At 39.0% G+C, this 17,350-nt stretch overlaps 1 protein-coding gene across 5 annotated transcripts in view; it reads right to left on the reverse strand.

The window, feature by feature from the left end:
- HIPK3 (homeodomain interacting protein kinase 3) overlaps positions 1–17,350 on the reverse strand; it is a 156,261-nt gene that overhangs the window by 33,693 nt on the left and 105,218 nt on the right. For all 5 annotated transcript variants that reach the window (XM_084631654.1, XM_084631651.1, XM_084631653.1 and 2 more), the window contains exons 3-6: positions 10,769–10,892; positions 3,456–3,575; positions 1,556–1,642; positions 93–277 (exon numbers count right to left, since the gene is read on the reverse strand). In XM_084631654.1, the coding sequence (XP_084487780.1) occupies positions 93–277; positions 1,556–1,642; positions 3,456–3,575; positions 10,769–10,892 (516 nt within the window). The remainder of the gene's footprint in view (positions 1–92; positions 278–1,555; positions 1,643–3,455; positions 3,576–10,768; positions 10,893–17,350) is intronic.

Consider the following 17,350-nt stretch of genomic DNA (forward strand, 5'->3'; position numbering starts at 1 on the left):
CACACACACCACCCCACACACATCAATTTGACTGTAAAGCACTGTTGTAGGTCTAACACTACACTGTTTTATTATTACTGTATATAACATACTGGTTGCTATGTGGAAAATCTAGGAGATGCTTCATGGTAACAAAGGGATGGTTCAGTGTCTCAGCTGGAGTAATTCTTAAATCAGCATCAATCAGCAACATTTTCTTCAACAGACTGACAAATTCTCTTCTATCTGCCTTCTCTGCCAATAGGTCACTTCCTTCCAGATCCATCACCATGTTCACCTGGCATGGAACAATTTTTTAAAAAGTCAGATAAAACAAACATGCATACTGATAATACTTCCTTTGGTTCCTTTCATTAAATTTTTCCACTTCAAAAAACTAACATGTATTGCTTTTAAAAAGTAGGGCCAAGTGAAATATTTGGAATTTATTAGCTTGTCCAAACATGTTTATCTTGGGGCTAATGAATCTGACCCAAGAAACACCTTTCAAGATTTTACTGTATAAATAACTGCTCTTCTGACAGTACCTGCGCACTAACATCTATTGAAAGCCTTATACCACCTATCATTCCAAATTTGGGATTTGAAATTTAACAGTCTGTTTAGGAGGTGGAGATTAGAATCCTTGAAAAAGAAACCCAGTTATCAGTAGTACTGGTGCCCGCACCTGCCTCAAATCATCATCCCTGGAAGTGTTTTCTTTCAACTGATACATTTTTAATCAGTGATGCTCACTCAGATTAGGGAACCCATGTGCCTGACATACGAGACAGATGAGATTCTCTGTCTGCTTCCATGCCACTGGAAGTCTCTCAGAACTAAGTGGAAGATTTTGCCAACCTCTGAAAATGGAGGAATAAAAGATTCAAAGTAACAAAAACCACCAGATCCTCTTACTTATTTTTGCCTTGAAAGTGGAAAATACTAAATAAATGTTAAGTATTACTCTTTTTTTTAAGGTTGAGCTGTGAGAACAGAGCTAGTACATGAAGAAGACAATTTCAAATGTGTATAGTAACACCAGTCCTAAAATGGAATTGAGTATTTTCTCAGGATGTCAAAGAAGAAAGAGGGGGAGGAGATTTCCTTTTATTAGTGATTAAGGCATATAAAGCAGTAGAAGTATAAGGATGCAGTTTAGTTAAAAACAAAAGGGTTTGGGAAGCTGTCAGTGTCTCTAGAAAAAGGATGAAGACAAATGATACTTTTACTATAAACAAAAACCTAGATATAAGAATCATTTTACCTAGATTGGTAGATGTTACAGTAGAATATGGAATATACTGCACACTATTTAAGATCTTTTTCACCAGGACAAATGTAACTGCACAACAATCACAGAACAACAAAAGAAGACGAGATCTATGCACCAAGGAAGTTAGACAGGCATAGATGGACTGTTTCCACAGAAGCACACTAGGCAGGTATGGATGAATGGAAAATATTCCCAGAATGAACTCTAATTCACAAAATCTAACTGATAAAAGTTTAAAAATAAATCATTGTGCATCTCTCAGCAGTATTGCTTGCAAAGGAAAAATACTTGAGAACTCACATGCACTATATCATCCAAACTGTTGAAAATATACTTTCTGGCCTCTTTAGACTTCATCCCTGTCTCTGTCTCATGCTCTTCCAGTGTCTTAAAAGGGAAAAAAACAAACACTCCGTCAATTAAAAGGACACTGTTAGTATAAAATATTTAGTGTTAGTAATCACACTTTAGACAATTGAGAGACTTTAATTTGACATTTATTTCACTGTTATGCTTTTTGCTGACTTTTTGTATTTCAGTCAGTTTAGACAACAAAAATAGCCAATTTCACTTCCTGGCTCTTCTGAATAATCACAATGCTATACTACAGTATCTGGTTTGCAAACAACTCAGGAAATAGCGAACATCTAACAAAAACATGCTTTATGAAAACTTTTTTATTGGTATTTGGTTTCTTACATAAAAGGTTTTTGTTTGTTTGTTGTTGGTTTATTTTACACATTCACCTACCACTAACTTTTGGAACTAGGTGACAGTATCACTTTAAATAGAATCATGCCCCTTTCAATTTCTCTCTTCTTACAGGGTTGTTGTTTCTGTTTTGTTTTCAAGTACATTTTATTTGTTCAGAGCTACAGTGACAGAGAAAGTATCTGAAATATTAAAACATCATAAACAAATAAGGCCTAAAGGACAAGTATATACACCAAGACAGTAGCATAATGAAACTAAATACCTTACTCCTCACTTTCTGTTATAATTTCCCCAAAATAAGTAAATAAAACAAAGCAACACCTGCGTCCCACTCTCATCCTGCAGTAGGGACTCTTGCATGATCCCAAAAGAAAAAAACACCACTATTTAAAAGTACATTAAAGAGAAGCTTCCTCAGCATATTATCTAGACTAGATTCAGCAATGTTTTTCTAACAATCTGGAAAATAGTTCAGCTGTGCTCTCCATACATCAAAACAATTTCCCTTTCCTCTCCCTCCAAAGAGTAGATTGTTTAGTCTGGTATGGGAGATTTAACAATCTTAATATCCAGAGACAGAAGGGTGACTTGTCTTGTATCCAACATAAAAAGATACATTCTCTAGCCAATAAAAGCCCCATTCACCTCCATTCATACTGAAAGAGATCAGATGGAAGTTAAAGTGAGATCCAACAGAAATATCAAAGTTGGAGACCAGGAATAACCACACTAAAGCACTTAGAAAGCTCTAACATAACCTGGGTCCAAAAGGCATTAATTTGTGGACAATTGCACCAACAGTACACCCAGTTAGCAATCCTCACTTTTCATTTTAAACATACTAAGCAAAATAAACCAAACAACTTACTATGGAATGATATTTTATTTTGCTACTATTGCTTCAGAATTTCATGACCATTCACCAAGATTTAACTCCATTTGTTATCTGTACTTGGCTCTTTACTCAATACTGCCTAAGCCTTTGTGGGTCCCACTCCAGAGATAACATGGGAGCTACTTAATTCTTTATACAGCAGAGAAATTAAACCACATAGGTCTGGGCGGTTGTCTTCACATACAGCGCTACAGTGCAGCTACACTGATATAGTACTTTAGTAAAGACGCTACTACGCTAAAGGGAGAGCTTCTCCCATTGGGGAAGAGGATTAGCTATGCCGACAGGTAGTAGCTATGTTGAAGGGAGAAGATCTCTCGTTGACATAACCCTGCTTATGAGAGGGATTAGGTCATTATAACTACATCACCTGTAGATGTGGATTTTTCACACCCCAGAGCAACGCAGATATACCAATATAGGTTTGTAGAGTAGGGCTGGCCTAACATTACTTAGATAGAAGACATAATTCTATCTTAGTTTTGCAAATTTGTGAATAAGATCTCCATGTTATAAATAAGAAACCTTAATTTGGCCTATGTGGCGTATGTATGCATTATACTATTTTTTCAAGTATTTAATACTTTTTACCTTTAACCTCCAACCAGAATATGGTGCATCTGTTTCTCTACAGAAAAATCTTGCAGTTTTCGTTCCCATGTTCAACAACTGCTCTCCTGGCAAACCTTGAGTCTGTGAAATGTAACGAATCTGGAGGAGGAAAAAGTAGAAGGAACTTAACTTTTTGTTTTCAAATCATGATCTACAAAGATAGAAACTTGCACTTTGTCATTTCCCACACTAAAAAATGCAAAGAGGACTAAGAGTGGGCAAACAACTCTTACGCAGGAGAGAATCGGTACTTTAAAAAGTTGTGTATTGCTCTCTCCAGGTATTAGCAGGAGAAACCCCTAAATATCCAAGGTTTCAGAGTAGCAGCCATGTTAGTCTGTTTCCACAAAAAGAACGGGAGTACTTGTGGAACATATAGTAAGAAGATATATATATACATACAGAGAAGGTGGAAGTTGCTATACAAACTGTAAGAGGCTAATTAATTAAGACGAGCTATTATCAGCAGGAGAAAAAAAAACAAAAAACACTTTTGTAGTGATAATCAAGATGGCCCATTTGTCAACTGTTCCATTCTGTGCAGCCAATGAAGTGGGCTGTAGCCCAAGAAAGCTTATGCTCAAATAAATTGGTTAGTCTCTAAGGTGCCACAAGTACTCCTGTTCTTTTTGCTAAATACCCAAGCATCTAAACTAGTATAGTTAAACAAGGACATAATTTTGGTCAGCAATGAGTCTTTTATTTACATTACTTACTGGTTCAAAACTACTGCAAACTCTGCAATAATCATGACTCCATATGTATGGAATGCTCTCCGGGAGCAGTTTCACAAAGTCACCATCCTCCCCTCATTCAAATCCTTATTAAGAGCTGAACTGAGGCCTTACAGATAAGCTCAGGAAAGATGTTTGTTCCATTCAGAAGAGGAGAGAATGACATGAATACTCAGTTTTCCCCTTAGAATGAACATACAAGGCACTATTCTTCTAATAATTCAAAAATCATATTTGAAACCAAGTGATGCATGGGGGCCCAGCACAAGTAACATTTTACAGTGGGATGGGTTAGGTGTATGCCACAGTTCTTTCAAAAGGTATTAAAAGAATTTCCACACAGTTTAATGACAAGACCATATATATCCACAGTGAAAAGAGGAGTTAATTTTTTGTTCCATTTTCTCCGAACATTCTGATGATTGCCATTTTGCAAATGTGCTATATAAAAATGTTAGACCCCTTTTGATACAGGTATTAACTCCCCACATTCCAGCCAAATTTCATTTGGCTACTCACATTCTACCCACCTAAAATTGTCCCTGTGTTTTCAGTTAGATACAGTATTCTTTGGAAGTTTTTCACTTCCTTTATACGTTGTTGTGCTCTGTTACATAGTGAATATGTGTTTCACTCCAAAGAAGGCTGCATTTCAGCAGTGAGTGAAATTTCAGGATATTGTTTGTCAAGTACTTTGGAATCTTCACTATATAGGGCCTGATCCAACATCCATTTAGAACAATGGGAGTATCTCTGTTGACTTCAGTGGACATTGTATCAGGTCTATAACTGTCTACACCAAGATGTTTTACTGTAACAAGCCATTTACAACACACACTTTGCTTCTCTACAAAAGAAAAAGGACACTAAACTTTCTAACTACTACTTGCCACAAGAGGCCACAGCAATGGTTCCCTCAACCCACCCAGCAATATTGTTAACCTATCCAACTATATTCTTAGCCCAGCAGAAGCAGCTGTCCTATCTCGGGGCCTCTCCTTCTGCCCCTCCACCCCCACGAACATGATACAGTTCTGTGGTGACCTAGAATCCTATTTTAGATGTCTCCGACTCAAGGAATATTTCCAACACACCTCTGAACAACATACTAATCCACAGAGACCTCCCTACCAACACTACATAAAGAAGGATTCTAGGTGGACTCCTCCTGAAGGTCGAGGCAGCAGACTGGACTTCTACATAGAGTGCTTCCGCCGACGTGCATGGGCTGAAATTGTGGAAAAGCAGCATCACTTGCCCCACAACCTCAGCCGTGCAGAACACAATGCCATCCACAGCCTCAGAAACAACTCTGGCATCATAATCAGAAAGGCTGACAAAGGAGATGCTGTTGTCAACATGAATACGTCGGAATATGAACAAGAGGCTGCTCGGCAGCTCTCTAACACCACTTTCTACAAGCCATTACCCTCTGATCCCACTGAGAGTTACCAAAAGAAACTACAGCATTTGCTCAAGAAACTCCCTGAAAAAGCACAAGATCAAATCCGCACAGACACACCCCTGGAACCCCGACCTGGGATATTCTATCTACTACCCAAGATCCATAAACCTGGAAATCCTGGGCACCCCATCATCTCAGGCATTGGCACCCTAACAGCAGGATTGTCTGGCTATGTAGACTCCCTCCTCAGGCCCTACGCACTCCCAGCTACCTTCGAGACACCACTGACTTCCTGAGGAAACTACAATCCATCGGTGATCTTCCTGAAAACACCATCCTGGCCACTATGGATGTAGAAGCCCTCTACACCAACATTCCACACAAAGATGGACTACAAGCCGTCAAGAACACTATCCCCGATAATGTCATGGCTAACCTGGTGGCTGAACTTTGTGACTTTGTCCTTACCCATAACTATTTTACATTTGGGGACAATGTATACCTTCAAATCAGCGGCACTGCTATGGGTACCCGCATGGCCCCACAGTATGCCAACATTTTTATGGCGGACTTAGAACAATGCTTCCTCTGCTCTCATCCTCTAATGACATCTTCATCATCTGGACCCATGGAAAAGAAGCCCTTGAGGAATTCCACCATGATTTCAACAATTTCCATCCCACCATCAACCTCAGCCTGGTCCAGTCCACACAAGAGATCCACTTCCTGGACACTACAGTGCTAATAAATGATGGTCACATAAACACCACCCTATACCGGAAACCTACTGACCGCTATTCCTACCTACATGCCTCCAGCTTTCACCCTGACCACACCACACGATCCATTGTCTACAGCCAACCTCTGCGATACAACCGCATTTGCTCCAACCCCTCAGACAGAGACAAACACCTACAAGATCTCTATCAAGCATTCTTACAACTACAATACCCACCTGCGCAGGTGAAGAAACAGATTGATACAGCCAGAAGAGTTCCCAGAAGTCACCTACTACAGGACAGGCCTAACAAAGAAAATAACAGAACGCCACTAGCCGTCACCTTCAGCCCCCAACTAAAACCCCTCTAATGCATTATTAAGGATCTACAACCAACACTCTCACAAATCTTGGGAGACAGGCCAGTCCTTCCCTACAGACAGCCCCCCAACCTGAAGCGAATACGCACCAGCAACCACATACCACACAACAGAACCACTAACCCACGAACCTATCCTTGCAACAAAGCCCGTTGCCAACTGTGCCCACATATCTGTTCAGGGGACACCATCACAGGGCCTAATAACATCAGCCACACTATCAGAGGCTCCAGAGTAACAGCCGTGTTAGTCTGTATTCGCAAAAAGAAAAGGAGTACTTGTGGCACCTTAGAGACTAACCAATTTATTTGAGCATAAGCTTTCGTAAGCTACAGGCTCGTTCACCTGCACATCTACCAATGTGATATATGCCATCATGTGCCAGCAATGCCCCTCTGCCGTGTACATTGGTCAAACTGGACAGTCTCTACGTAAAAGAATAAATGGACACAAATCAGATGTCAAGAATTATAACATTCATAAACCAGTCGGAGAACACTTCAATCTCTCTGGTCACGTGATTACAGACATGAAAGTTGCGATATTACAACAGAAAAACTTCAAAACCAGACTCCAGCGAGAGACTGTTGAATTGGAATTCATTTGCAAATTGGATACAATTAACTTAGGCTTGAATAGAGACTGGGAGTGGCTAAGTCATTATGCAAGGTAACCTATTTCCCCTTGTTTTTTCCTAACCCCCCTCCACCCTTCCTCAGACGTTCTTGTTAAACCCTGGATTTGTGCTGGAAACGGCCCACCTTGATTATCATACACATTGTAAGGAGAGTGATCACTTTAGATAAGCTATTACCAGCAGGAGAGTGGGGTAGGGGGAGAGAAAACCTTTTGTAGTGGTAAACACCCATTTTTTCATGGTTTGTATGTATAAGAACATCTTCTGTATTTTCCACAGTATGCATCCGATGAAGTGAGCTGTAGCTCACGAAAGCTTATGCTCAAATAAATTGGTTAGTCTCTAAGGTGCCACAAGTACTCCTTTTCTTTTTGCGAATACAGACTAACACGGCTGTTACTCTGAAACCTATCTATAAATTACCATTAGTGTAGAACAGTGGTTCCCAAACTTGTTCCGTCGCTTGTGCAGGGAAAGCCCCTGGCAGGCCAGGCCAGGCCGGTTTGTTACCTGCTGCATCTGCAGGTTCGGCCGATCGCGGCTCCCAGTGGCTGCGGTTTACTGCTCCAGGCCAATGGGAGTTGGTGGAAGCGGCATGGGCCAAGGGATGTACTGGCCACCACTTCCAGCAGCTTCCATTGGCCTGGAGCAGTGAACCACTGCCACTGGGAGCTGCGATCGGCCGAACCTGCGGACGCAGCAGGTAAACAAACTGGCCTGGCCCGCCAGGGGCTTTGCCTGCACAAGCGGCGGAACAAGTTTGAGAACCACTGGTGTAGAAGGTATGATAGGTGTTATATATATATATATATATATATATCTTTTCAAAACAGTGAATATTATTAACAAGCCACACCATCATACGATAATCATATCACTTCACAACCATTTGTTTCTTTTAAGTACTGCAATTTTAAAATGTTGGATCATCAGAAATATTAAAAAGTGTCAAGGATTTGACTTAAATCCTTAAAAACATGACAGAGTAACCAAAGCTAAATCTTCCCTGTTACCTTTGTCGGATTTCTACTTATTCTGGGCCAATTTTATTTTGCAAAAAATATTTACAAATGGTTTGGGGGAGTGGGTATATATAAAACAATGACAGTAGTATCTAGAAGAGCTCTTTAGGGGATTTTCACTATTCAGTTCTAGAATGCCCTAAATAGTACCTCTCGTCAGCTAAATATTGGGTGAAAAATAAGATCCACTTCAATTTAGGCTTAAACAGTTTCTTTTAGCCTTTATTTTGTACATTTTAAGATAAATGTATTATCCCCTATGAATTACTTATACATGCAAAAACAGATAAGGCAAGAAAGATAATCAAACTACCATCCTCAGGGACAGGACGACTCTCTTTAAATCCCTGGTTTCTATGTTTGATTAGTCTTTCCCTGTGTCTCCTCCACTCTTTTTTGTCAATCACCAATCTTTTACCCCTTGTTCCATAACTTTACCAGGTTACCTCAATTGTGTACCTATCTATTCTAAACTCCTAATTAAAACATTCTCATGCATAAATTACAACTAACCTAAACTAATATTTTTGCTTATCCTGTTAAAACTTCCTTTTATCTGTCAATTTCTATCATCTATTCTCTGCTCTCAGTCCCTCTGGTTCCATCCAATTGCTTTCATCTTACTGGCCTATTTTTGTAGCCTTGGGTTTTTATTTATTAGCGGTCTTGCTGGGGGGAGAGGGTGGGTGTACCTGGAGCTCACAATTCTCTCATACTACTTTGCTTCATTCTGATATTTGCATAGATAGAGGATTTTACCGATAAGAGAGACAAACCAGGTTTCCTGGTTTACACAACCATGAAGCCTTTTCAGCTAAGTTTTGAACAGCTGCATCAGCAAAGAGAAATACAAAAAGCAAAAATTCCTTTATTTTTTATAATACTATATGTGAATATTCGTTTCTCTAACATTATTTAATATATATATTTGACTAAAATTAATAACATGGTTTTCTAACATTTCCCTGCCTTCAGGCATCTGACCCTTGGGCAAGTGCCTCACTTTACTTAGGGCTGTGTTGTAAGGTTATATAATCCGACATTTGTTTATTTTTTCATTGTGTGTTTAGCAGATCTCCAAGCATGCATTTAACTTTATGACACATAAGCATTATTACAATGATTGTTTCTTGTACTAGTAGCAAGAAGCAATAAGTAGCAACACCTTGAAGCTTAAATCAATAACTGGATGTTGTTTTGTAGATATTTCTCTCCCCAGTTAGTGGTAGGGAAAGTGAGAAGTAAACCTGCATGTCCCCTCTAAGAGGGCTGCAGTTTAATGGTCAATATGAGTTCCCCAGCTTAAGAGTGAAGCATCAGTAATGATAGTTGCCTCGGGTGTAGGTATGAGGAAAGAAGTCCCCACTCAAACTTTCTGTGGCTTTGTCCACCAGACAAGAGAGGCTAGAACCTTGGTCAGAGTTGTTATTTTAGCAATTATGTTGACTTTTTTTTTAGCGAACATATGGAATGAAGCCAGGTTTGGAGGCAATAGAGATGAAGCCTGACAAAGGGCAGCACGTGTGCACATAAGGACATGTGGCTAAGGAGGAAAGGCAAGTTCTGACTGAAGTCGAAGGGAATAGGGAACTAAGAGGCCCTGAGCCTTAACATGCTGACATTGCCACAAATCCCAATGACAAACATTTTATTCCCCCTTCCCCCACCCCCAAAAAAACTATAAAATGAAGTACCAAGAACGTACAAAAACCCTTCAGATTTGAGACAGGAAACTGCAGTACAGGTTGAGCCATAAGTCCTTTAACAGTCAGAAGGAAATATGGAGGTTATAGCATGTGCTGTGTCTCCACTGCAGAGATGGCACTCAAAAACAGGGCATAACCCGGAAGTCTAGAGTTTTGCAGTAAGAACACAGATCCCCACAGTGGAACAGAGATTTCAACATGTATCTTTAAAGAAAGGATCTGTATGAAGACTAGAATTTAATTCCAAGTAACAGATTGTGGGTTACAAAAATGAGAAAAACTTACAGTATTTGATGAGGGATGTACACCTATTTGTCTCCATATCAACAATATTTATCTAGAATGTTGCAGAGTACAAATAGGGTCAAATTATCAGCTGCTTTAAATAGGCATAACTCCGTTAATGGGTCAATGGGGCTACGCCAATTTACAGAAGCTGAGAATCTGACACACAATGCCTAGCATAGTACCTCAATACTTTGAGCATTTAGTATTTTCCTTCAGAAAATTTTAATAAAATCAGAAGTAAATTATTTAAGTGGACTCTTTCACGTAATCTAATTCCATTAAACAATGTAGTACAGGTTTATCTTTCACATGAGAAAAATCACAGCACACGAATTTAGCCTAGAATAAAGAAATGATGCATTCTTTTAAAATACAAAGTCATTCATAAAGCTATTCTACTACCTGGTCGTATTCCAGGGCTCCTGGATACAGCGGCCACCCAAGGAACAGCTCTGCAATCACACACCCCAGCGACCACATGTCTATGGCTTCACAAAACGGCAACCCCAGTATAATCTCTGGTGCTCTGCAAATTAAATAAATACAGTTATTACATTTTTGCCTTTAAAAAAATTAAAAAGTTTATCATTTGAAAATGTGCTATTTATGTCTTAAAAGTAAAACCTTAGGGTTTTTTTTTCTTTTCAAGATAATCCACATTAGAATATTACAGTAGCATTGAAGAGACAATTTTTCCATGCCAGACCTATATATTATGCTTAGGTTATTATATTCCTGCATTTTCTACTCTGTATTACAGTGTCTTAACTTGCTGAGATTCTTTTCACAGTCTAAAATCTTCATTAAATGTGAAAGCAATCACAGAATTTTCTTAGAAATTATTATTCCTCAATTATTTACTACTTTAACATTTCTATTTTTCCTCCAACATCTCCCCACCCCCAATCCAAACTTCCTACCGCTGTAAGTACTGTATTCTGGGACAGACGCTTGATATAAATATTTTCTATATAAAATATTCCCTCTGGCAATACACATTTAGCCCTTGCATGCTACCAAAATGCATTAAAATCAATTTAGTTACATAGCTGCAAACTTCTAATGCAGACACACTTTATCTTGATCACCTTAACCTTGCTTGCACCCACTTAACTTGATTTTTATATCAATTTAGCTAAACCAGTACACTTTTCTAGTGTAGACCAGGCCTCCTTTGTTACCTAATACAAATGTATGTATGTGGACAACTACTGTAATCACAGAATCAGGGTTGCCAAGCCTCCAGGATTGTCCTGGAGTCTCCAGGAATTAAAGAGTAATCTTTAAATAAAGATGGTCATGTGATGAAACCTCCAGGAACATGTCCAACCAAAACTGGCAACTCTACACAGAATGTAGAAAAAGTTGTTGTAATAAAGCTGCAAAAGTTATGGGGCTGTCAACATTTCTATTTTCAGGAAACACGACTTAGTATTCTACATTTATCCTGAAGCATGTATTTTAACCTGTTTCATTTTTTAAAAAGTCAGTTCATGCAAGTTATAAGAGGAAGTGAAAATATATTTACACAAAAATGCACAATAGAACCCAGAGACAGTAAATACATTAAACTATTTCACCCCAACATGGTCTAAATTAAAAAGAGCCAAGGATATTAAAAAGGTGATCTGCAAATTTAAAATTAAGATCCACAAAATATGTAATAAAAGCATTCAAAAGTAAAAAATGATTTTCAGCAAATTAGTAACAATGTTTTTGGAAATAAAGTTAACTATTAGTAATATGCTAAATACCCAGATACCTTTTTATCTACTAAATAATGCTAACTTATTTTGCTTTTCCTTTTTAATTTGCAGGTTGCTTTAACATTAAAAAAAATAAAAACACAGAAGCTGCACACAAACCTGCCCAAAGTGCATATGCTAGAATTTCTCCCCCACCCCACAACCATCAAAGATTTTTTTTTCCTGTTTATTATAAGGAGAACAATAACCTCTATTTAGATAACCTAACACTTTCCCTTATTTTAAAAAAAAAAAAAAAAAAAAAAGAAGAGGTGGTTCCATATTCATGGTCTGCAGTAGGACTTTCAAATGTAACAAGGGGGTAGTCCTAAGGTCAGGGAGCAGTCTCTTGCTAGCCTCATGAAAATCCATCCCGATATGGCTGAGTTAAGACTTTTGGGGGGGGATGGTGGAGGGAGGTCACTATTTCCTATCCTGTAAAACTGACCCTGTTGCATCACTTCAGCAATCAGCATATGGAGTGGAAGCTCTGAACAGTAGGGGCAACCAGGAGATCATGTGTTCTAGATTCACTTCTTTTACTAAATGGTAGTAATAATTCTGTAATTTTCACAATTCTTATTGAGCACATTGGAAATACAATCCACATCTCTTATTTGGGAGACCCACTTAGCAACAACATCTTTCAGAAAGTCTGCCAAACATTTATCCCGACTATGCTTCCTATACAACAGGACTACTCCTACATATGTAACTCTGTTTCTGTCTGTTACATTTTGTCATAAAGTTTGTAGTCCACAGAGGAAAACAATCTTCTCTTGAGGCAGGTAGAGCAAGGATGTCCTTGTAGTTCAGGCAGTTGAATGCTTTACAGCAGAACTACACTTTATCTGTGTCTTTGTCACAGACTCCTCTGGGATGCTGGAAGTCAACCTACTTCCATGGGGTGTTGTGAGGATCAATTAGTTAATGCTGATATAGCATTTTGTACATGTAAGTACTATAAAAATATTTACTCTGAAAGAACAGGCCATAAGAGCATGGGGTGCTGTCAGGAAACAAAACTAGGAGACTTTTGCAAATGTTGTCCTTAAAAAAAAAAAAAAAAAAGTGCCTCAGTTTCCCTACTCTCAAATAGGGATAATAGTCTGCTATCTAACATGGGAACTGTGAAGATAAACTCATTGATTTTGCTATGCTGTGCATTGAAAGAGGCAGATATCCTGTGAGAAAAACAGCATGTGATTATGTATCACTGCATCACTCAATAGTAGGATTACACAGCTAAAAACTGCATACACACCAGGTGAGTGGGAGGGAGGAATTAAAATTATACAAGCAACCTTAAATTCAGAATTTCCTAACTTTTGAGCATTCAACTTTGCACCATAACCAACACTGATTTAGTAGTTCTTCATGTGTAATAACGTATGTATTGTCTGAAATAAATACATATCAAGTAAGTAAAAACACTTTAAATATGTTAAATACATTTAACAGCCATTTCTATAGTCAATTTAAATATGCCATTAGCATCCATCAAGTAAACAATTATAAAAGTTGTCACATTTGCACAACAGACAAAGTGGCTCTGTTTCTTTAAACCCTGGTCTATTCGGAGGCGAAAGAAAGGTGAAAGAAAGGTGAACTCAGCAAAAGTCATTCTATAAGAGCTTGACAAATCAGCTCACAGGAAACTTTCATGTCAAGGAGAGTTGTACTGATTACTTTCTGAAGAAGTTAAGTTTTCATTCATTCAAAAAAAATCTAGCACTTACTGTTACAAAGAAAACCTATTAGATGCAAACTGACACGGTGTTACCTTGCTGAATCCGCAGAGAGCCAGCCTTTCACAACAGAGATATGGACTGTCTGAAGCCCAAATCCTGATTTCATTGTCTAATGCCAACAGACCCTGGCTGTCGGCAGGCAGGATTGAACCGGGGACCTCTTGAACTTAGTGCATGAGCCTCTACCGCAGGAGCTAAAAGCCCACTGGCTGTCAGCTAAGACTGTAGGGCAGACTCATTTAACTCTAAGTGGTCTTGGTGCCACTAGATGGGACAAAACACCACACCCAGAAGGTGTGTGGATTACAATTGCACACCTTGAGTGGCATCCTGTGTGCTGAGGATTGCCTCTGAAAACAGGAAGGGAAAGAATCCTCCCCCTCAGGTTATTCTGTAGTAACACAGTCACTAGTTTGTCGTTACATTCAAGAGTCAGGGCATGGGTAGCCTCTGCCCTTTTTGTGTACCCATTCATTCCATGAGGGGCGAGTGGAAATGAATAGCAGATTCGGCATAGAGCTGAATCCACCACTCAGGCACTAAATCCCTGCTGTGAATTTGCTTAAAGCCTTCCAATAATATGGGGTACACATTCCCTGGAAAGATTCCCCAAATTCTACCCCACCCTTGAACAATGGAACTACACTCCTAAGAGGGCCTCTGTGGCTACAGAATCATAGAAATACAGTGCTGGAAAGGACCTCCTGAGTTGGGGCAGAATCAAGTAAACCTAGACCCTCCCTGACAGGTGTTTGTCTAACCTATTCTTAAACACCTCCAATTATGGGGATTCCACAACTCCACTCAGAAGCCTCTCCCAGTGCTTAACTGAGTTAGAAAGATTTAGAGTTAGAAAGATTTTCCTAATATCTAACCTTAATCTCTCTTGCTGCAGATTAAGCCCATTACTTCTTGTCCTATCTACAATGGAGAACAATGATCACCATTCCCACCCCTTAACATATTTTAATAGTTATCAGGTTCCCCCTCAGTTTTTTTTTTTCAAGACACAATATGCCCAGTTATTTTAACCTTTCCACATAGGTCAGGTTAGGTTTTCTAAATCTTTTATCATTTTTGTTATTCTCCTTTGGACTCTTTCCAAGTTGTTGACTTCTTTCTTAAAGTCTGGCACCTAGAACTGGACACTACTCCAGGGATGTCTCACCAGAGTGGAGCAGAACAGGACAATTACTGCCTGTGCTTATATACGTCACTCCTAATAATACACCCCAGGATGATATTAACCTAACCAGTTACTCCCTATTTTGTAGCTGTGCATTTGATTTTTCCTTCTTAAATGTAGTACTTTGTATTTTTCTTTATTGAATTTCACCTTGTTGATTTCAGATTAATTCTTCAATTTGTCAATGTCTTTTTGAATTCTACTCCCATCCTCCAAAGTGCTTGCAACCACTCCCAGCTGGGTGTCATCTGCAAATTTCCACCAAGTTTTTAATGAAAATACTGACTACTACCAGACCCAGGACACACCCATCTGATTCCACTAGATACATTCTCCCGGTTTGACAGCGAACTATTGATAACTACTTTTTGAGTATAGTCTTTGAACCAATTATGCACTCATCTTATAATAATTTCATTTAGACCACATTTCCCTAGTTTGCTTAAAAGAATATCACGTGGGAGTGTGTCAAAAGCTTTACTGAAATCAAGTAAATCAACTTATTCTGCTGTTCTTATTCTTTCCTTTCCTTAAAACATGAAATCTATCATTTCAAGATCACTTCCACCCAAATTGCCTTAAACCTTCAGATTCACAGCCAATTCTTTCCTAGTCAGAATCAAGTCTAAAATGGTTGTCTCCCTGGGTAATTCCTCCACATTCTAAAACAAAAAGTTGTCCCCAGTACATTGCAAGAATTTATTGCAAATGTTGTTTTGCCATTATACTTTTCCAACAAATGTTGGGGTAGTTAAAATTCCCCCATACTACCAAGTCTTGTGTTTTGGATATTATTTGTTCTAAAAATGTCTCTCCACTCCTGATGATTTAGTGGTATAATAGACCCCTCCCATGATGCCAAACCTGTCTTTTCCCCTGTCTTTTCTTTTATTGTCACCCACAGCATTTCAACTGCTCTGCCTCCCACCTCCTTCTGGACCTCAGAACAACTGTGTATATTCTTTATATACAATGCAACACCTCTCCCCTTTTTCCCTGCCTGTCCCTCCTGAACAAACTATGACCCCGTCTACAACATTAGATTTATCCATCAAGTGTCAATGATGCCAATTAAGACAATTTAGCTTATGTTCCAGTGCTTCCAGTTTTTTCCTTTTTATCCCCGTACTTCTTGCATTTGTGAATAGACATCTCAGATGCTGAGCAGATTTCCCCATTGATTTCCTTCTTGTTGCTCCGATGACCCTACTGTAATTTTCCTGCTCCACCCCTCCCACACCACTCTTTCAAGGTTGCCTTTTTGTTATACCTTCCTGTGGGTTTTGTCACTTGTCTCCTTGGAACCTAGTTTAAAGCCCTCCTCACTAAATTGGCAAGTCAGTGTCCAGAGATGCTCTTCCCCTTCTTGGTCAAATGAACCCCCTCTCTTCCCAGAATAGCATCCTGTGGTCAAGGAAACCAAAGCCCTCCTGTTGACACAATATGCAGAGCAATGCATTCATATCCAGGATGTGTTCCTTTGCCTGGCCCCTTACTGTTTATCCTCCCGGTTGAGGGTACTTGCTACAAAAGAATAGTTAACTACCTCCACTTATTTCAATGGGTTTAGTTTTGTGCATTTTCACCACAAACCCTAGCACACTTTCAGCACTGGCAGCCCGTAGGATAAGCTTCTGGGTAGTGGCCTACTGGATTATTTCTCGAAGGCTGTCTTCTACTACATTCAAAGATTTGACCATGCTGAATGTCTCGAGGTGCAACCTATGGAATGTGTTTCTGTAATACGTTAGGTTATGACATTGTAATAAACATTGGTGGTTTTGGCAGCTGAATAAATTAAAAATACCTACATGCCACAAGACTAGAAATAGTGATAGAAATGTCTACATCCCCAAATGGTGGATGGACAACACCCCATGTATTGCTGTTTATCTTTATTAAAATAATTTTGTATTATATCAGGTTACAAATCTGAACTGTCATAATGACTACAGAGCTTATGAATATAGTGAATTTAACAAATGCATCTGTTGAAACTATATTAAAATATGTCTTATTTAATCTTTCATAGTATCTTCACTAAAATAGCCACCAGTCAGTCAGTCTGTAGGCCCTTCCTCTGAGGACAAGTACAGGAAGAGAGGAGAGGTGCTGAGGTACAGCAGAGAAAGGGAGCTCACTCTAAGGTCCCAAATGTACCAATCTGTGAGTTTTTCCACAGGTGCCAACTACTTTTATACTATATATAAAAATGCTAATAAATCATAGTGGGGGCATAATCAAACAGAAAAGGGGAATCTAAAATCCTTCGCTTGCCAGCATTTGTTACTAGAAGAATAGA

The sequence above is a fragment of the Lepidochelys olivacea genome (assembly GCF_965140295.1).
Source record: "Lepidochelys olivacea isolate rLepOli2 genome assembly, chromosome: 6".
NCBI classification, from domain to species: domain Eukaryota; kingdom Metazoa; phylum Chordata; order Testudines; family Cheloniidae; genus Lepidochelys; species Lepidochelys olivacea.